General features: G+C 29.4%; 1 protein-coding gene across 1 annotated transcript; it reads right to left on the bottom strand.

The window, feature by feature from the left end:
* Positions 1-1,889: 1,889 nt before the first annotated feature.
* Positions 1,890-6,001, bottom strand: LOC129284635 (transcription factor GLABRA 3). The gene is made up of 8 exons (XM_054920162.1): positions 5,472-6,001; positions 4,966-5,220; positions 4,749-4,845; positions 4,578-4,592; positions 4,043-4,099; positions 3,100-3,942; positions 2,555-2,995; positions 1,890-2,401 (listed from the first exon to the last, which is right to left on the bottom strand). Exons 1-8 carry the CDS (start codon positions 5,567-5,569, stop codon positions 2,330-2,332), a joined length of 1,878 nt encoding a protein of 625 aa, XP_054776137.1. The 5' UTR covers positions 5,570-6,001; the 3' UTR covers positions 1,890-2,329.
* Between the last annotated feature and the right edge of the window lie 17,174 nt (positions 6,002-23,175).

The following is a 23,175-nucleotide window of genomic DNA, read 5'->3' as shown; positions in this document are numbered from 1 at the left end:
ATTTGATGATGTTCGCATCAGATCTTTAGCATATGGTAAAAGCAAAATTTAGGAGGAAAAATGATAGCAAGTCCTTCGAAGTGCAAGCTAATTTTTAGCACAAGATCTCTTACTCGCGCCAACACGCAAGATGATCAGGGATTAACTACATGCATTACCCCTGAGAAGTTTATATATATATATATATACACACACAATCACCCTTGAGAAGTTGGTTAAATAGCATTGGTTGCACTGCTGTACAGCTGAGTTCTACTTCAGTTTGACTAGAACCAAGCTGAACCGGGGCCCTAAAAAGCCAAGCTGTGCAGTGAACTTTCCTTTTTGGGCGGTGGGGAAGCAATCCAGTCAAACTAAAAGAAAAGACCAAGTCCTTTCCCGAAAAAAAAAAAGGCACAAAAATAAAAAGACGAAGTCCTCGCTCCTAACCATGGCCGACTCAGTTTTTAAATAGTGCATAAGTGTTTAAAAACTTTTGTCCTTCATAGTATATTAAAAGAATATGATTTCAGATCCCTGTACTTTATTTTAATTTTATTATAAGTTGTTGTACTTTTTTTTAGTGTCCTAAAACACCTAAAAAAAATGTAGTGACCTATAATAAAATTCAAGTGTAAGGATTTAAAATTATATTTTTCTTATTATATTCTTATACTATGATATTCTTCCTTGTGGCTCTGAATAGAAATCAGCAAAATATTAAGGAAAAATAATAATTAAGGACCCTCTAATAACATTAAACTTCATTAAAGACCATAATATTTTGAAATTCTAGTTAAGGACCATCGCCCTTAATTAGGATAAAAAATGTAGTTTGTGAAGTGAGATTTATTAATATTACTTAGAGATTTACCAACCCAACTTGAGAAAATTGCTAACATATATTGTAAAAACATGAAACCTTATTTGAAAATTGATTGTTTAACAAAAAGAACCACTTAAAAATTCACCAACTCGACTTAAAAAAATTTCCAACGTATGTTGTGAAAACATAAATCTCCACTTAAAAATTGATCGTTTAACTAAAAAAATTTCAATTTGGACAAATCATTTTTTGTTAAACAATCAATTTTCAAATGAGATTTTATTTTTTCACAATAGAAGTCAGGTTAGTAATTTTTTAAGTGATGCTTTTTGTTAAACATTAGATTCTCAAGTGAAGTTTTATATTTTCACAATATACATTAAAAAAATTTTCAAGTCAGATTAATAAATTTTCAAATGATGCTTTTTGTTAAACATTCGATTCTTAAGTGAAATTTTATATTTTTACAATATACGTTAGCAATTTTCTCAAGTTGTGTTAGTGAATGAATCCCACCTCACAAAATATATTTTTTTATTCTAATGAAGGACCATGATCGTAATTGAGATTTCAAAATGTTATAATCCTTAATTGAAATTAATGTTTTTAAAAAATCCTTAATTGTCATCTTCCCAAATATTAACATTACTTGAATGACATGCAATTCCCGTTTCCATAATTTCTAGTCGGCTGTCAGTACTTGCTCTCAATTATTGTATGTTTCAACGCATATATATTGACCAAAGCAAGAAAATCGTGAAGGAATAAACGAATCAATTTTAATAAGAGGGATTATTTTCAATAAAATTGTTTTTAGTCCGAGATTACTGCTTTTCTCGTCGAGCTTATGTAGATTCCTTACACACACTGATGATTTCCCGGGAGAAAAATTGGGTCCTTCCTGGAAATGATTTGATTGGAGAGAGCATGAGGTAGGTAACATCTAGAATCCACTTGAATGCCTTTCACACTCTTCCTTTCTTCAATTATTCCATAATTCTTTCCCTTACCAGAATCTTGCTCCCAAAAAGGTGTGGCTTTACCCAGAAATAGGGGAGAGATCCATCCAAAGCAAAATGATAAGTGAGAATTAAAGAATTATAGATTTGATCAGGGAAAAAAATATTGCAGTTTACTTCATTACAATCTCCAGGAAAATCATCTTAACGGTGCCATGGTAAATTTCTCACATGCATGCAATAAGCATTCACCTTCAATTCTTCCCCTTCCTTGGGGACTTGCAGACTCAATAATCTACGCATAATTAACAATGTAGGATTACCTACAAGCACGAAGTCATTGATCAAAGCTGAGTTAGGCTATAGGAGTTAATATTACATAAAATATAGTGAACTAAGCTCCACTTCCCATCTCTGATTTCTTGGGAAAAACTCCATATTTCATCATCAGGGTATTGCCATGACAACTAAGCTTCCCTCTTAGAAAATTTCCTGCAAAATCTAGATCAACTCATGACTCCAACAGTCTAAAATTTACAGAGTGTAGAAGACCAATATAAAAGATTCAACACTTCCAAGCTGCCTTAAGGAGTGCTTGTTTGATCTTTTTTGTTGAGGAAAGAGCTGCTCCTCTGATCTGCACATGAAAGGGTGCTCAAACTAAGATAAATAATATCAACGTGCTTCAGGAAAGACCCTGAGGGCGTGCGTGTTCACGCTCATGCGTGGAGGAGGGTAAACATGAAACATATAAAATCAGCAGGTCATATCCTGCTGTTATCTGGCTTACCTTGGATTTCATGGTTAAATAAAGAGTCCCATCGGCTTCTGATGAATGAACCGAATGAAAATCTAAATGAAGATTGCTTACGGCTTCCATTATCTCTAGCAGAACTCCTTCCCTCCAAGGACACTTCATTTCAATCAAAACCTCATTGTCGTTCATGCAGATAGTAACATTATTAGAAATATCTTTTAGACGAACTGAATCCATCTCTGTCACTGTCTCATCAACGTCACAAGCCTTCCTTTTGTTCATCGCTGGCTTCTTGCCATTATCAGCTCTGTTGTTACAGTAATTATCGCAAGTCCTTTCCACCACATCTTGAGGTGCTCTTTTAGTTCTAGTCTCTGAATCTTTGGACTCCTTGAGAGCTTCCAACTCTCTCACCTTTTTCTCCAGCTTTTTAAGGTGTTCAATTGCCTCATCTAGTATCGAAACTTTGTCATCCTGCAGGATTGTTATGCTTAAAAATAAAATTAAATGGAACAGAGACAGTCAAGTTAACAAGTACGAAGTATAGAATGTATCACGAAGTATAGAATGTATCTTACCCTAGTAATCAAAGGAACCATTGATTTAAGGGTTAAAAACCTTTCATTCAGTTTTGCCCTTCTCTTTCTTTCAGACAGTACATGGCTCAAGCCAATTTCATCAGCTTCAGGTCTCATTCCCTCTTTATAGTCATTTTCTTCTTGAGACTCAAGCAACCAATCTGTGTGCATACGAGGAACTTCAAACAATATCTTCTTCAAAATTCTTTGGTGGGTTCCCCCTCTTGGCCGTTGAACAACCATTGATCCTTCTTTCCTCCAACTGACAAAGTTGGATTCACAATGAGAGTTTTGAAAATGTGATCCCATAATTAATTGGTCTGAGCTTTTAAGAAGAGAAGAAAGAACATTTTGGTAATGCCAATCATCACTATGAACATCCACTTCGGTCTTTTTTTTGTTTTTGCACTCTTGAAGATCTTGCCCACATCGATCGCCTTTGGGAACAGAAGCATTCTTTTCAGAACTAGCAAAAGTTTGAGATATACAGTCACTAGTATTCATGGAAGTATGGGCACAATTACTCAACTCATCCTCCATCACTTGCCAGCTTTGGACATGGGAAGCAACACCATTTATCCTTTCAACCATGAATCTCTCATCCGCTTGCTTATTGACTTGAAACCCATTTGAACTATTATTGGGAGAAGTTGCATTGGGTACGTCATATTCTGATTCAGGAGTCAATTTAACGTCAAAAGCATTATGATCAAATGCTGCACCAACAATTTCTTCACCGTCTCCAGTGTTGAATGCAACTCCAGAGTTCTTGCGAACTTTGGCATCTAAAATATCCAAGTAAGAAGTTCTCATGCGTTGAATGAGACTGAGGTCCTCTGAGACCTTCACCAAAAGAAAGAGGTGACATGATCTATGACACTGGCAGCTAGAAAATCACATGAACAGAGAGATACATAGGTTAAAATGGAGGGGGGAAGCTTACCAGATCGGTTGTGCCTAGCTCAAGAACACCATCCAGAAAAGGAAAGCACACCACTGTCTGAGTGTCAATAAGGAACTAATATCAATATCTATGTATATATAATAAAATCTATGAAAAGTTACACTACTCACAAGTTGTGGACTATGTGGCTTATTTCTTAAATTCCATGTAATGCACAGAAAAAAAATTTAGATAAAAATTATTGTTTTTATTAGATTTCCAGTACTAAATTTGAAACAACTTATATTCCAAGGCTTTCACGGTCTTGGGTGAGGTGTGTCAGTTCCTTGTTTGCAGAAACTATACTTCAACTTATTGCATCCAGTGAGCTGTCACAACTAAGTAGAAAATTATTTTCATTAATCCCTTCTTTTCAGTGTTATTTCAATGCTTATGCAAGTGCCATACTGAACATTACTACAATTACTTTCAAAAGCAAGACTTATTCTCAACAGCACCGACCTAAATGTTACCAAAAGCAAGACTAGTTAGGTGCTTTTATATGAGAATAGGTAAAGGGAAATTAGAATGATACCTGAATGGATGCACTCTGATAATAAGAGGAGATAATCGCCACAAGTGCAGTAATGAAATGGAAACCAGACAAAAGAAGACATGTTTCAGACTGAATGTCATTGAAAACCTTTTAAGGGTACATAAAATAAACCATATTGTAATTAAAACAGAAGAACAAGGCAATAATAACCTTTGCCAGAAGGGAGCGACTAAAAATTCTGCTATCAGCCAAATGGGCATTGTACAGCCAAATGGGTAGGCCTTTCGCCAGAGTTCTTCCAGGCAACCTGGAAACATCCATAGCAAAACATGAGGATTGTATGCGCTCAAAATGATGATTCTCCTCTTTCTAAGCAAAAGGGAAATTAATGACTCCAGTTGAATGAAATTAAAGTAAGAAACTGTACCCTTGGCCCATGTTGAATACGAACGACATGCACACCAAGTAATACCATTCCGTATCAGTGAGATCCTCAGGGGATAGCGCAGCTGAAGACCTTTTAGCTTGTGGACTGGATTCTGCAGTTGCAAGGGACTCATATAGATCTCTGAGCTGCTCACTCCTCCGTGAACCTATTTGATCAGAATTAAGTTCTCCTGCTTGGCTTGTTTTCCTCGTCTTTATGTCCCCATTGTAGTACCCTTCACCCCACTCGAACAAGCTGCATCGCTCAATGCAAAAGAAAGTATGTTTCTCAGCATAAAGATTCCTAACCAACGACCGTACAAGCAGTAATTTCAGAAAATTGAACAGCATAACAGTTCAGCATTCAGAGAGAAGATTGCCGCATTAGCTTGAGCAATACAGATAAGAGACGAAATAACGGGAATATAAAGCCGCCAGTAGAAGAACAGCTCAAGATCTCAACTATAAAATTCCTCAAAGGAGTCAAAGATGGACGAATTTATGTACCCGGGGTTGTTTGGTGAACCAGACCAGTAGATTGCGTAGCTCCACTGAATGCTTCTCACAGCCAAGGCGAGTTGTTTCTTCAGGTTCTCCGGGACCATTTCCTGGTTTTTCCAATCCAGCAGCCACAACTTATCATGAAGATCGAAATTTCATATTTAAGCCCAACATGCGCTCTGGCCGACTTGACCAGATGAAGAGGATAAAAACCAGAAAAAAACCGCTTGTCTGACTCTAAAACTTTGATCCTTTTACTCGCCTAGAACACAACCAGATTCTCGTTTCTGTGATGATAAGAGTATTTTTTTCCCCCAAGTAGCAACAAAAGCACGCGTCTAGCTGGGTTTACAGAGTCCAAGAATGGCATAGTCCAAAACTGTTATCCGATTGTATGGTTATCGAGATTGGCCGGTTTAATTATCAATTAAACCATCTCAGTCGGTGGACACCACTGATTAGAAGACTTTTATGTCCTAATAATTTTCCTTTTGAAACAAAAAACGTGACGTTGATTACTTCAAAAGGTATAAAAGGTCGAAACGCAAGCTATGACAAGTAACAACGCTCGCATATAAACCAACCAAGTCCAAAGTCCAAACCTTTTAGCGGTGGCCCGCCGTGAAGACGTGAAGAATAATACCATCACCAACGTGCTCCGGCATCGTTTTCTGTTCTTAAATCCGAAGAAGAAAAATACAAAGTAAAAAAAACAAAATAAACTATCTGAATTTTAGTGGTACCGGGGACCTACACAGCGTAACACAGCTTAATTTTTGTTTCTCCTTTTCAATACCATACTCAAAAAGGAGAGGACCTCGATAATACGTGACTGTAGAGAGAACAGTCATTCGTAGCTCCATAATTCATACACATGGTGTCGGAAAAGCTTTTTCTTGCTCTCCCATTAATGAACTCAAGAAGGTATTTGTCTTTGTCCTTGTGTGTGTCACACATTTTTTAGCCAGAAAAGAAAAGTCGAAATTACTTACAGGAAAGTTTCCGAGGCAACGTGGCTAAATTTAAAAACAAAAAAATTCCGAGGCAAGGCCCGAGAGGGAGAGAGAAGGAGAGTAGGGCCGTTCCGTGGAGTCCGGGACCATAATAGTGTTTGGTGAAACTTAATAAGAAAAAAACAAGAGTTATTATTACTGTAAGATTAGAAAAATATAATAACGGAAAACAAAAACCAATAATAATGACTTCTGAATTCTGCTGTCTTGTCGGTTTTGGCCCGAGATGTCTTGTCGGTTGTGCACTTTTGTTCCGCCCGGCTTCATCTGCCTTCTTAATTTCCGGTGCCGCCTTGACAAATTTTATGATCAGCAGTTCAGAACAATCACAGCTTATATTATCAGTCCATGTACTATTTTTAATTAAATTTTACTCATTAATAAAATAATAATTTATTTTAAAAATAACTATATCTTTTAATATTTACCTCTATATAAATAAATATTTCACCTTAAAAAATAAAATTTATAAAGATACTTATAAAAAAATAATAATTATACATTAAAAAAATAAAATAACTTATATTTTTTAATATCTAATTCTTTAAAAAATATCTTATATTTTTAAAAATGAGAATATTATTTATAATTTATTTTCAACATATTTTATGATAATTAGTAAAATTTTGAAATTCATATTTTATAGCATAAAATTGATTAAATTTATCTAAAAATTTAACAAAGTTTTCAATTTTATTTCTATTAATGTACTATGTGGACCTTATTATAGGTGTCATTTAAAAAAAATTCATTGTCATGAGACACTTGGAGGATATTAATTGCATTTTTTAGTATTATTTTTATTTAAATTTATTAATTACCAGAGAAGATGTAATATAAATTTAAAATTTTTTATTTAAATATAGGTAAATTAAAAATTTATTATATTTTTAAATAAAGTTAATAACTTAATAACCCCTCATTTATTCTAATAAAATAGTTAAAAATATCTTATAATAAAAATTAAAAGGAATACATGCTTTATTAATATATTTTTTTTCACCGATAGTTAGTGGAGATAAAAAGAGAAGTTCATGATCAAAATAAATTATACAATTTATAAAGAGAATAAAAAAATATTTTCTTTTTAATTTATAAATAGAACTGTTTAAAAATATCAGATATTTTTAAATTAAATATTAAAAAATATAAAGTATTTTTAATTTTTAATATGTAATTATTAATTATTTGTAAATTATTCAATCCTTCACTCTTTATTGGATAAAAAATTCACTTATGTTTAAAAAAAATTACTCAGCCTTCACAGTCACTTTGATTTAAATTCACTGCTTTTGAGACGTGGTGAGATAGTACTACGTGCCAGAACTCGTGGATTTTTAATTTTTCCGGTTCATATGTTGAATTGCATGTCATCCACGATAAGATATAATCCAATCCCGTCCAATATTATTATAAAACTAGGTTTTGTTAACACGCCATGCAGGGTGTAGGGGGAGGAGAGAAGCCTTCATCTCTTTTTTAAAGTTGAGGTAAATTTGAATCATTTATATTTAATTTAAATAGTTTAAATTTAATTTTTTTTATTTTTTATTTTTTATTTATATTTAAAAAATATAAAAATTAAAAATTTTAATAAATATATTTATGAATTTGACAGTTTAAATTTAATATATATGCTCTAAATTTAATATAAAAATTTTAAATTGATTTTTCAAACATATTTTAAACAGTTTAAATATATTCTGAACAGAATAATAAATTTATTAAAAAATTTAATATCAAATTTAGAGCATGTATATTAAATCTTAACTGTCAAATTCATAAATATATTTATTAAAAATTTTAAAAAATTTTATATATATTTTATTTTAAAAATAAAAAATAGAAATATTAAATTTGAATCGTTCAAATTTACCTCTACCTTAAAAGAAAAATAGAGGAGGCTTTTTTTAGAAGAGAGAAGTCAACTCCGCTGTACAAGCCTCTTTCATCTCCTATCATTCAAAATATTGTGTGTTAAAATTAAAATATTGCACATCACAGGGACAATATATGGGTATGTCCTATTATATTACACATAAACAAAAATTAATACTCTTTTTATTTAAAAATATAAAATATTTTTAATTAAATCTCATTTCACAATAAAATAGTTACATACTTTTAAATTAATCATATCTTTTTATATCTGTTTTATTAAATATCCTATAATAAATATAAAATTATTATCAATGGGGGTATTTTTTGAAAAAAGCAATAATTATATCTTAAAAGATTAAAAATATCTTATATTTTTAAATATTAAACTCTTTAAAAATATCTTGTATTTTTAAAACAAAAAAAGTATATATTATTATAATATTATTATATCCCACGTATGATGAAGTTGAAGAGGGGATGTGAATATTCGTCGAGAGAGGGGGGATGTGAATATTTATTGAGAAAATCACAATCAAGGACTCATAGAGATGATTGATTGGGGTTAAATGATTATGACATTACTTCACTGGATCTAATAACTTAAATGTAATTAAAATTTATTGTAAAAATATAAAACTATTCCTGATATATTTTTATTGTGATAGGAGAATTAATTATTGTTAAAATAAAAATGAGATTAGTTTTTTCCTAAATGAAAACTTATTCATCAAATTATATTTTGTGGTTGTTGATGAAAGAATTGATTGTTGTTAGAATAAAAATATGACTTATTTTTTATCTAATAAATCAAACTTATTCACTGGATCACAATACTTATTCTCCTTTACTATTAAGTTAATTTTTTAGAGTTATTAATAAAAAAATTTATTGTTGTTAGAATAAAAATAAGACTTCTTTTTTAATGAAAATTTATTCACCAAATCACAATACTTACTCCTCTCCACCATTAAGTTAATTCCTTTAAGTTGTTAACAAGGGAATTAATTTTTATTAAAATATGAATATATTTTTTTTAGTGGAGAGTTATTGCTAAAAACATATAATATATAAATGATTGGTGTTTTTGTATTTTCATAACAAAGGTAAGTATTTTGATCTTACAGAATAATATTAAAATTATTTAATCATGCAGTGTTATTAATTATGCTTGGGGCCCTTGATCGTGACTTTTCCATATTTATTTGAATAATCAGCTTTCGTATTTCATTTTGTAGCTAGGCAGCTACCCGTCAACGTCAAACCAAGCACGCCGACGCACTGGTGGCCCGCTTTTTTGGTTTTTTAAACAACTTTTCATTTTCGCTTTCTTAGGAAAATTATTGTCGCTGTCAATGGAAGAAAAAATTAATCACTTAATTTTCACAATTTTGACTCAATGTTAATACAGTCACTTAATTTAACTTATTGAATCCAATTCCTGTAATTTTAATTAAAATGCAACTCAATTCTTAAAACTTTAATTTATCATAATTTAATTTTTAAATTTTTTTATGATATAATTTAATTCCTGAAATTTTAATTCATCCTTTATAATTTTCAGTAATTTTAAAACGTTAGTTTTTAAATTTTAAAATAATTTTAATTTTTATAATTTTATTTTTAAAATATAAATATAAAAATTAAATTACATCAAACCATTTAAAAATTAAGTTATAATTAAATAAAAAATATAAAAATTAAGTTGTAATAAGTTAAAATTTAAAATGATAATTGAATTAAAATTTTATAAACAAAGCGAATAATTTTCTTCAGCTAAACTCTTGCCCTGGTTGTTGTTTACTCTCACCTCACCAGCTATTTTAGGTAAACGGTGAACAGTAACTTCCCCACTGAAGTCTGTGCACGAAAGTGACATCTTTATTATTATTATTATTATTTTGGCCGAGTTATAGAAGGAGCTTTAATAGCTAGAAAAACAATGATTGTTTAAAAAAACTTGGATATGCAGATGTTTCTTGCACGGGAGTATTTCTTTCTTTTAACAATTACTAATACTTTTTTTAAAAAATATAAAATATTTTTAATCAAGTCTCACATTAAATAAAATAGTTGCTTACTTTTTAACTAACTTTATCTTTTCATATTTACCCATAGTAACTATCATATAATAAATATAAAATTACCATTGGGTTTTTTAAAAAAAAACAATGATGACACCTTAAAAGATTAAAAATATTTTATATTTTTAAACATTTAATTTCTCAAAAAATATTTTATATTTTTAAACAAAAAGAATATTATTTTTTTTATTAAAGGCAGTATTGTTTGAGGGATGATTAAAGTACTAAATATAAAAACATCTTTTAATGAGATTCAAATATTAATTTACCACATTAAAAAATCTTTTTCGTGAGACTTAATTACTGTGTATGGAGTATTGTTTTTTTTTTTTTTGGTTCCTGCTCAAAGAAATGCAGCATTCAATAATTGTCACATAGTATTGCGGATGATTCACGAAATTTAAGATGAGAATAAATAATTTATTTGTTTTATTCACAAGGAAAAAAGGGAAGGCTAATTCTGAAGATGACTGAGATTAACAGAGTGTGAAGTGTGAAGGGTTCATTGCGTAAGTGATAAGACGCCGTGCGCTGAAATCAAAGAAAGGCAGCAATGATTCTGAATTCAAAGACGCCCATCATTGTTTTCTTTCTTTCTTTCTTTCTTTCTTTCTTGGTCTACTGAACAGAATGGGTGGAATCAGGCGTGGAAAGAGGGTGAGGGAGCCTGGCGCCTCTTTAACTTTTGACTTATTTTTGAATAAAATGTAATGGTTATATATTTTTGATATTAATACAGTGTAAAAGTTTTGAAATACTACGTGTGATTCTCGTTTTAATTTTGTGTAATTTTCTTCATATGAATAGTGCAATTGTGTCAATAATTGAAGATATAATTATTACATATAGAATCTACTTATTTTTAATAATATAATACTGTATACTTGATATTTATTATAAAATTATCTATCATAAGGTTATGGTTAAAATGTTCTTTTAAAAAATAATTATTTTTTGTAATAATTTGATTATTGAAATTTATAATATAAACATTTTTTACTCTAATATAATTTGATCTTATTAACATAAAGATCTTATGATAATTGTTCATTATTTTTGATTATCATGTTGATATATTTATTACAATTATCAATGAAATAGTTAGATAGTGAATTTAGTAAACAAGCAATAGAGTTCCTTATATTGAGAAAAATTTAAATCACCAAAATATGTTTAAATCATTCAATATTTATAAATAGTAAAAATTTTATCAATTTAATTATTCCATTTGTACTTCGTAGAGCTCCGAGTAGCTCCAAGTGCTCCACCCTTCACACAATTATAAGTTACTTTTAATCACTATGGTTGTTATTATAAAACATTTTTAATTATTTCATTAGTATAAAAGATAATAGTTATTTCATTAAACATGTCATAAAATATTTTTTTTAATAAATTTATCCCTATTCAAAATAAAAAAAAGAGATACATAGTGTATAATGAATAATAAAATTAAATTTACAATAAGAATAAAATTAAAAATAATACTAAATAATGTTTTATATTAAGAATTAAATAATATTTTTAAAGGATATTTTGCAATAACGCCGGAGGGAATACTTCTTCCTATCTTTATCACAAGACATTTTTAAAGGGATGAAAGGGGTTTCACGTGCTCCACCGCATCATAGAATATTCTATGTAGGTATTCTCACCCGGTCTATACGTGCAAGTTGTTCTTAACTACCATCTTGCAAAGTTGATGACATGTAATTCCTCCAATAAAAAATATAAAATATTTTTAATTAAATTTCATCTCAATAAAATAATTATATATTTTTAAATTAAATTTATTTTTTTATATTTGTTCTCATTAAATATACTGTATTAAATATAAATTCATAATTAATAAAAATATTTTTTAAAAAATAATGATTATACTTTAAAAAATTAAAAATATCTTATATTTTTTAAATAGAGGGAGTAATTAAATAATAATGAAACTTTCAATCTCTTTATTTTGAATTAGTTATTGATTTAGCCTCTTATATTTAATTTTTATCAATTTGATCTTCATATTATTTTTTTTTCAAATTATCACATGAGTACTTTAAATTTTAAAATATATATTAACTTTCAAAATAATTCAATGAAAAAAATATATTGATGATTTGATATGTATATGTAACTAAATGAAAATAAATTAATCATCAAGTTAGTTTAATTTTTATCAATAAGATTCCTTATAATGTGTTTTGTTCTCTTATTTTTAAAAATCTTAGAGTTTATTTTTTTCCTAACTAAATAATTACAGTTTTTGGCATTAATCTACATAGATGCCCGTAATATTCTATAACCTATGTTAGTTAACTTTAACGGGTTATTTCATTTTTAGACAGTAAGAACTAAATTTATAAAAATTAAATTTGAGATATTAAATCAATAATTGATATAAGTTTAAGGGACTAAAAGTTATATTATCTCCTCTACTATATTAATAGAAAATTGTGAAGGATAGAATTAGAAGAGAGTAATTAATTACTCGCTTTTTTTGTATAAAGTGGCTTATAAAAATCAACATCGATTCCTTCTCAAATGTGACTTATATATATATATATGAGACAAAAGGAATAGCAAGTCTCTTTATTAAATTCTAAATTATGCAGCTACTTAAACATATTTTATTTTAAAAAAGCCATGTATAATATATATATATATATATATATCTTCAGGTAATAAATATAATAGAAACACGCGGTGTTATATATATATATGTATGTATGTATGTATATTAATGAATGTATTTAATAATGAATATAATATATCTGTATATATCTTCAAATAATTTCTTACTGATCTTTTTTTAAAATAGTAAATGCAAGGGGGTCATTCTTTTTTACTCTGACTGCAAGTGGTCTTAACTTTATACCAAGGGTCCAGCTAGCTTGGGCTTCATGTCCTCACGAAGTCCAAAATGTCAATATGCACAATGGATAATTGGACAATCCCGAATGTGCAGTGGAATGGGTTAGAGGGGAAAAAAGTGATGAAGGTTCAGGCCGAGGCATCCGGATCCAAAGACTCTATGTAAGATTCCAGAACCTCTAAAGTAGTGTTCATTTTTTTAAAACTATAGCCTTAATCTAGCCATTCCCTGTAAGAAAAAGAGACACACGCCCACATACCTTGTGTTCGAACTTACTAACTCTTTCAAGAGTGAAATGTGATGTTGCCACTGCAATAACTAGTCATTGACATTTAAATTACCATTTCTTAACAATGAATTGTACAGTACGAGGTTATTAAAATTAGTACATGTCTTTGGGCACTCATAAATGTATTTATAAATAACCTACTAACAAGATACTTATATTTCAATGAAATTTAAACCAATAACAGTGTTATAGATTATAGGTTAAAGTATTATCAACTCAATTAATTTTTATTCACTTGACAATTGGACTATCCTGAGTTTCATCATATAATTCACATCACATCTCTCTTCCTTTTTTCTCGAAAAAAAGGAAAAATTATATTCAAGTTCTACGTATGAAAGTTTATTATTGATAGGTTCTATAAATTTTATAAAATATTTTTTTAAGTTTTAAATTTTATACATCGACAATTAAATAACGGCAAATTATCAATGATTGTGGTTCAATTATCAATATATTTGATAAAGTTGTTAATATTCTTGATTAAGTTATTACTGCATAGAGTTTGATAATAAACCACAGCGCTTGAGGGGTTCTCACTTCTTAGTTCCCACTAATGTCGAGTTGCATTGCTAATGTCCGTCATGTTGACGTGTCCCGAAGAATTAAGATTGACTAGTCAACAGTTTCTGACAAAATCATGCTTAGGGAACAACGTTTATCCATTCCGAATCCCATAACTGATTCAAACTTCTCAAACAACGAGGAGCATCAAGTAAATAGAACGCATAACAAATTGGATTTCACAGAACAAATAATTAAATATACTTGCTTTACGAGTAACCTGCAGAGAGTGGATGTGAATATAGGATAAAGCTGCACGCCTAAAAAGTGACCCTGTGCGGGCCCATCTCATGAACGCTTTACATTTATATTTCATTGATCTTGATATTCAGGCCTTTCTTGCTACGATTATTTCCCAGGTTTGTCACCGTGCAATGTAATTTTACAAAACCAAACAATCAAAATCCAAGAAAAACACTGGAAGCGTGGATGGGATCCCGTCTTATTAAAGTTTGGGAATGAAACAGAAGGCATGTGTGTGTTGGTCTAAAGACGAAGAACATGTCAGGGCATTATTATGCTTCTTTTGATCCTTTACTTTACTTGTCCCCAGGTGTGGCATCATACACCCCATCTTCCCAAAAGCAACAACACCATAGTACTCTAATTTCCCGTGAGAACTATGAAGTCAATGGAGCAGTTAAAGAGAAGTTTTCATGAGTGTAGGTGTAGGATGGTTTTTATTGGCCTAACTGACCAATAAGTTGTACAGTTAGTATTTTTGTCGTGCTGCATTTGAAATTTCTTGAAGAAAAAGAATATTATTTGGAAATTATCACCAAAATTTTAAAGAGTAATTTTAAAACCCTCTTTAACGTGTGATCTATGTATAGAGAAAATGATAAGGGGATTGATTGTGTGTGAAAAAAAAATGTTAGGCACCCCACAACATATATTCATATAAGTGGTTGTTTTAAGTTAACTATATAAATTTATATCACCTTAAAAAATATTTTAACTATATATCTTTAAGAAATAAGATAAAAAAGTAGGAAAATTAGAAAAGAAAAATTTTATTTATTTACAAGTTAGACTTGACCTGAAATGAAATCCTAAGGCCTACGTACCCTTTTAAGGGATCAAAGCTTGTGAAATTTGAGATAAAAATGCATATCTCTTGGTTGAGATTTTTTTAGGAAAATATTAATTATTAATTTTTTATAAAATAATTTTAATGTTGGTTTGTAGTTTTTACTTATGAAAAAATTTTATTTCTTTATTTGGGACAAAATTTTGAGAAATAATTTTGTGAAAAATATTTTAATAAAATATACTCCCTCCATTCAAAAATATAAGGCATTTTTTAAGGAGTTGGATATTCAATAATGTAAGATATTTTTAATTTTTTGAGATGTAATCATTTTTTTTCTAAAAGTGTCCCTATTGATGAAAAACTTTATATTTATTGTAGGATGTTTAATAAGGATAAATATAAAAGGATAAAGTTAGTTTAAAAGTAAATAATTACCTTATTGGAGGGTGAGATTCAATTAAAAATGTCTTATATTTTTTAACGGAGGGAGTATAAAAGCTTCGTACATTCACATTTCAAAAAACGTATTTTATTTTATTTTTAAAAAGTTTTTATTTTTATTTAAGAATAAAATATTTTGAAATATGTACTCGTGATAATTTATTACCGCTCAAGATAAGCTATTTAGTTTATGAATTTACAAGGACTCTAAAAGTCTCATGCAACTAATGATTTCAAAACTATATATATGCAATAATTTATTACTATGTAAGATAATAAATTAATTAACTAACCAAATTACAAGGACTGTGAAAATCTCAAACAATCAAAAAGATATGAGCTTGTGAGGATTCTAAAAGTTTCATGCATCAAATACATATAAATTTACAAGGACTCTAAAAGTTTTACACATCAAATGAATGAATATAAACTTGCAAGTAGAATAATTTTAAAACTATGTGCTTATGATAATTTATCATGCATATTGAACCATGGGAAAACTCATTAGAGTCTTATAAGCAAGCGAATATAAACTTGATTACATCATGACTCTTATGAATCTCAAAACTATAAGCTTGAATACTTGACATGATTGACCACGGCATCATGCCTTATTCAAAGAGAATTGATTATCATCTCTAACAATCATGAGACTCACGTACACCATACTTGAAGACAAAATAAAGAAATAAATATATAGTGGAGGATTGAATGATCACAGGCTATGAAAATGTATTTCAATACTAAGATTTGCCCTTGTATGTCGGCAACTAGATATTTAAAATATTAAAGACTCAAGCTTTAAGCCTTAACTTCATAAAATTTTTTATCGATATACAAGCATGCATGTGGCTTAAAAGAATGTGAACTTGCCTCTTTGAATTTCAATCACCTTGGATTTCTGTCATCTCCTCTTTCCTTTCGTCTTCCTCTGCTTTGCCTTTACTTTCCTTTATATAGACCCACACATTTAGGGTTTATCTAAAAACTCAATCATATCGTGATCTATATTAGTATTTTCATATATTCTTTTGTTATCATTATTTAGAAATTAATTGTTATCTTTCCTATTATTGTATCCTAATTATTATATTATTTTGAAATCTTCAAATCTTAATATTAGATATTATATTGTGTTACCTTGAAATATTCAAATCATAATATTAGAACATATTATATTATGATTATTATATTATTTTGAGATATTTAAATCTTTATAACTCATTATTATACTAAACCGTCATCTAGTTTGATTATATTTGTGTTGTTTTTTATTATTTTCATATCCAATACCTTTTAAATTTTATTTATTTATTTATTTATTATAAAATATTTTTCTATTTTCATTCTTATTATTTTATAAAGATTGCTTTTATAAAATATTTTTTGTTTTTCATTTTCTCTTTTTTGGTAATTTTAGATGTTACCTTGTTTATTTATAAGGGCCTGAATAAAATATGGTGTTCGCAATTTTAATAAGTTGTTGTTTCTTTCTTTTTGTTGGTAAATTGAGCATCTATAGTTGGTATCAATTAAGGAGGTGTTGAAATATTAGTTGTTAGCCTAAATCTATACATATAGTTGAAAGCTAGGCATTTAGGTGGGTGGGTGGGTGGGTGGGTGGGTGGGTGTGTGTGTGTGTGTGTGTCTTGTGTTAACTTCAATTCACCTTATGTGGGGATCTGTTCTCATCACTTTTAATTAAGAGATAAATTGTGGTTGTAAATCTTTCAAATGAAGGGTTATGACGGTGTGATGTGTCATCTTTATCAATGAATATCCAATCTTCTTCTCTCTATTCAACTCTCTGTAATCTTAACAAGGGCTTCAAAGCTAAAGTAATCATTGGGCTAACCTGATTAGATTACTAGTTTTTCAAACTCAGAAGTATATATAATTATCATCTTATAAACTAAAACTAAAGTATAATAGAGTTATGAAAGTATGAGATATCAAAAATATTCAAAGTATGTACATTTTAAATGAAAACATCAACTCAGTAAAATCCAGGAAAGTGCATCGCAGCATATTCCTCGCAGCGCATTACACAGTTTGATAGCCTTTGCTCCTATCATTTGAAAGCAATTGGGACAGTTTTTTGATGCACCTCATTTCTTTATCTAATGTCTGCTTGAGGCGATATAAGTATTTGCATAAAGCTATCTTCACAAACCAACTAATGGCATAAGTTTTATTCTCAAAAGGTTTCACACAAAGGATTTGAACATCCAAACCCATTCTATTCACTTTCCATTCCTTTTCATATGATAAAGGTATCGAAAACTTAATATATGTGCCAAAAGCTACCATTAATACCTAAACCATACTTAATGAATTTAGGATCACCTGTGCACCGCACCACATTCACAAAATAATAGCCATATTTCATTTTTAAGCCTCCACCCTTCAATATCAAAAACTATGGGGGAGGTCCAATATGTGCATTTCATCAATATTCATGTGTAATATATAATATAACTCATTCTTATATTTGCATTAGTATTTTAACCTTGTAAGAATATTCAAATTTACATACGCATAAATCAAGGCCTAAAATACAACAACCAATCATGAACATTCATATAGTACAAGTATATACAAAATGCTCCCTAGTTGGCAACATCTCATAATTACACAAAAATAAATTAAGGTTGGGAGGCTTTATAGTATAAATAATAAATTCTTAAACCTTGGGAGCTTTTCTCTTATCCACACATAAGTTAGAGCTTGTAAAATATTAAGAGAGGGGTGAGTATAATCACTCGATAATTAAAATATATCTATATTATGTAGTGGCATATCAATTAACATTAAATATGAAAGTATGTGAAATACAAAATTACATAGTTACTTAAACACACTGATTCCATTTCACAGTACGTATAAGATCATCCTACATCACACAATCGCATTACAATGCTTGTTATCACAATACTAATAACTATATGGCAATGACAATTCAATAATCATGACTTACCACAAATTCAACAACCATATAACATATCAGATAATATGCATGATCAATTCCTCCTTTTTTCATCTGACTAAAACTGTGAACTATAATTCAAATAGGGTTATGTTTGTATGAATAGACTACCCAAGCTCAGTAATTGTGAGGAGTGACCCGGCTAGATTATTACACTTACTCTCGGATCAAAGCTTCCCCCATTCTTAAATCTCAGGGATGTCATAAAACTCATAGCTGGTCTTCTTGACAAACAAGTAAAAATAATTAGGTTCAAGTCCCTTGACAAATAAGGGGACATCTCTTAACAAAATAGTAAGACAAGGTTTACCCTTTGTTTATGAAACGACGGCCATAAAATATCACGTGGATTTATCTACACATTTCCCTAGGCAAATTCTTGCCTAAGCGATCATGCAATAGATTTATGCTCACGTTTTCAACATGTTCTCATACACAAACACAAGCTTGTTTGATTCACAATAACAAGCTATCATAAATAAGCATTACAATTATTTTCACTTTATGCATTTTACTCCTATTCTTAATCACATATCATACTTTACATTCGCATGCCAACATAATAATATTATCATGTAATTAACTAGTCAACTACATTTTTCAACCTATAATTTCAATATAAACACAAACTCATAACCACACTTATGATTGTAGCAAAAATAGAATAACTGACATTTCACATGTTTTTGGCATGTATTTATTATCATGAAATTCAATCTTTCATGTCAATCATTTCATTTTTAAAATAAAAAATCAATTAACAAGCAATTCTATAAAAAAAAATTCCCCAGCTATTTTAAATTTTAAAAGGTTAAAGGTTTACTTGTTAATAGTACATGGATGATTAATCTATAGTTAATCATGCCTAAACCTATTAATACTATCATTCACACAACTTAACCTATAGTTTTAATTCTATAAATATCCAAAAATTATAATTCTTAGGATCTAAACTTATTCACCTTTGTTTATTAACTTTTATTAATCCCAACTAACTTCATTAAGGTCATTTATGTTGCCCAACAACCTCCAAAACCCACCATTAATACTCAATTTTCAAACATAAATGCCCAACAACAACCATTGATATGTAAAACCTTCAATCCTTGGTTTAAACCACTCAAATAACTTTCATTAACTATATTTAAATCAATGTGTTTGGAACTCATAGCCTTTATGGACAAAAAGGCACATCTAACACAAACCCTAGCTTTAAAACTTATGAAAAATAAGAGAGGAAGGAAGATGAAGGCTTAAGAAACCTACATCTTGTGTTTAGGAGTCCTAAAATTCTCCTAAATCTTTAATTCGTTAAGCCATAGTAGAGCTTTTGGTATTCTCTTTCTCCTTCTCACTTAAATCTCTTTTCTCTCTCTATTTTTCATGTCTAATCAAGTATTATTTTTATAGAAAATGAACCATGCACTGCAGCATGTGTCACATGTGTCACGGCTTATGGTACAAAAAAAGTTTTTTACATCTTTTGGTTAAATGCGTCGCGGCACATGCCATGGCCTCTAACACGAAGGCATTCTCATTTTTTTATCCTTTTCTAATGTCCAGGTTACTCAATTTTTTCTCCGAACCTAAACCTAAGGCTAAAAATATATCCTAAAGCATTCATTAGTCCTTTCTGACCACATACCATATCAATTCTACTTTACTAGCCTTGATTAGTTTGATTATCAAGGTGTTAATTTTTCAAGATGTTACAGTGTGAATACTGTATTTTGTCCGAACATTTTTTCAAATTTAATAAAAATAATAATAAATAACTAAAAAAATATAAAAATAAAATTTAATCATTTTCAGGATTATATTTTCAAAAAATAATAATTAATAGGGTTTAATTTTATTTTGAATAATCTGTTGTTGGTTAGGATTTTGTTTCTTTTAGTTCATTAAAATAACAAAAAAATAAAAATACAAGAATGAAATTTAATCCTTTTTTAGGATTATATTTTCAAAAAATAATAATAATCTTGTTTAAATCTTTTAAAATCTCTTTCTAAATTATCCCAATCATTCAAACATATTGAAAGTCAAATTTTGAGAGTTAAATTTCTCTCCTTAAATCTTAGTTTTCATTTAAAAAATGTGCATGTATACATGTGTGTGTGTGTGTGTGTTAATCTAAAAAAAAGAAAAGAAATTAAAAAAATAATATAAGGCTGGGTGCCACAGCCCAAAAAAGAGAAACCCATAGACAAAAACATAAAGGAGAGTAGAGAGAATGCTAGAAAAAAGAACACGCGCGCGCACACACGCACACACACTTTCGGACAGACGCAGAATGAGAAGAAACAGAAACATGCAACAACAACACACACGAAAGCAGAATACACACAAAGACTAGACATGATAAAAGGAAAAAGGGAAGCAGAACATATAGAGAAAGAAAGCAAAAGAAAAAAAGATGAAAACCAGAGCAGCACCGTATGCAGAAGAAGAAAACACACACAAAAAAGGAAGCCACACACGAAACCAAAGTCAGACGCAGAGAAAAGGAAAACCAGAGCAGCAGACCAGCGTCAAAACATGCAACAGAGAAAGCCGAAGAGTAAGGGAAAAGCAAAACACACAGCCACACATGCACGAAAAAAGCAACAAAGTTGAAAAAGAGGGAGGAGAGACCGAGAGTATAAAAGAATAGAAAACAAGAGCACGAGGGATCCGAACTCAAAAACTAAACGAGCAAGCAGAGACGAAGAAAAAATAGTGACGGAGAGAAGAGAAAGACCCAGAGAAAACACAGAGACAGCACAGAGGAGAAACAAAGGAACGAGAGTTTTCTAAAAAACAAAGACTGAGAGACAGTCAAGCTGAGGAGATGGACAAAGAAGACAGAGTTTGAGAGAGAAAAAACAGAGATTGAGAAAAGTAAAAATAGGGACGGAGAAGAGAGAGTCCGTGAGAGGAAACAAATAGAGACTGAGAGAGGAGAAACAGAGATGTCTGAGAGAGCGAGAGAGCTTTCTAAAAAAATAGAGAAATGAAGAGAAAGAGGAAACTGAGAAGAGATGGAGAGATGGAGTTCTTCTGATTCAAAAACAAGCCAGGGACGTAGAACGAAGAGAGCACTGATCCAAGACCAAAAAAAAAAAAGAAAAAAAAGGAGAGAACGAGGAAACTGAGAAGAGACGGAGAGACAAAGTTTTTCTGATTCAAAAATGGTAAATGTTTTGTTATCTACACTATTGAGTAGATTCTGGTCATGTAGTGATTTTAGGATATGAAAATCCTTTCCCATGCTTTCCTATCTGTTTTCCATGAATAATTTGATTTGATTTTGACATGGTCTTTTAATGTTTTTGGCAAAAAAATAAATAAATAAATAAAGTGATTGCTGTTTAAAAATAAAAGTGTAGAAGAAGGATGAAGATATTATAAATAAAATTTTTCTTGCTAGCTTGATATAATTATAAACATATTCCTATTATAGCTTTTCCTCAAATGATAAAAAAAAAATTTTGTGTGATCAGTAAGCTAAATTTTGAAATTAGATTTTAAATATATTTTGTAGTATGAAAGGGCATATAAATGGGTGGTGGTATAATTTTGACCCTTATAATATTTAAAATAAACCTTGTTATTCAAATTATATAATGCGTGAATGATGCCAGTCGTCATAGATTTTGATGCACAATGTAATATATATATATATATATATTATTTTTGACGCTAGCACTATACCAACAAAATCTTTATCCTTTTCCCACCTGGAAACACAAGCAAACTTAATCATTTGTCCGTGTCCTTTTCAATGTTAGCGTAATTTGAACCGCACAGCGTTGCAGAATCAGAGGCAGGATGTCATTCTTTTATTTTACTCTTCGCTCCCCTCGTTTTTATTTCATTATTCTTTGATCAAAACTTTAACCGTTCAGGTTTAATATTTAATAAAATTGTTGTTTTAATTTTACATAAAAATATATAAATAAATTCAAACTATTAAAATTTGATCTAAACAATGTAAAACTATAATCTTTATATAAAATTATAATAAAAAATTTATTAAAAATTAAAATTTGAACTGTTAAAAAATTTTGATCTAATAATAATGAAACGAAAACAAGGAAAATGAAGAATGAAAAATATGAGACACCCCTCTCCTCTAGAACCACAGCCTAAAGCTTAATAGAAGTTGAGATTAGTTAACTACTATTTCTTTCATTTTAAATTATAAAATATTTTTAGACAAAATTTTACATATCAATAAACCTTATTAAATATACTTAACAATCTTATATTTCTAAAAAAAATATAAATTTTTTAAAATACTCATTATTTAATATATTGAAAAGAAAAGTGATAGAAATTAATTACAGAGAGAGAAAAGATAATATTGAAATTGGTGCATTTAATGAAATTTTAATCTATTTAAAGTGTCTTATATTTTGAGATAAAAAAATCCTTTTAAAAGTGCTTTATAATTTGAGACGAAGGGAGTAATACAGTTTCTCATCACTAAGAGAGATGTTTATATTTAATACTTGACATTGTAACTGTAAACTGTCTTTAATAGGAATAAGAGAATACTTATTCAAAAAAAAAAA

The sequence above is a fragment of the Prosopis cineraria genome, unplaced genomic scaffold (assembly GCF_029017545.1).
Source record: "Prosopis cineraria cultivar Desert tree isolate PC_DT_omini unplaced genomic scaffold, ASM2901754v1 PC10, whole genome shotgun sequence".
Classification (NCBI taxonomy): domain Eukaryota; kingdom Viridiplantae; phylum Streptophyta; class Magnoliopsida; order Fabales; family Fabaceae; genus Prosopis; species Prosopis cineraria.
This window is presented reverse-complemented; position numbering and strand designations above follow the sequence as displayed.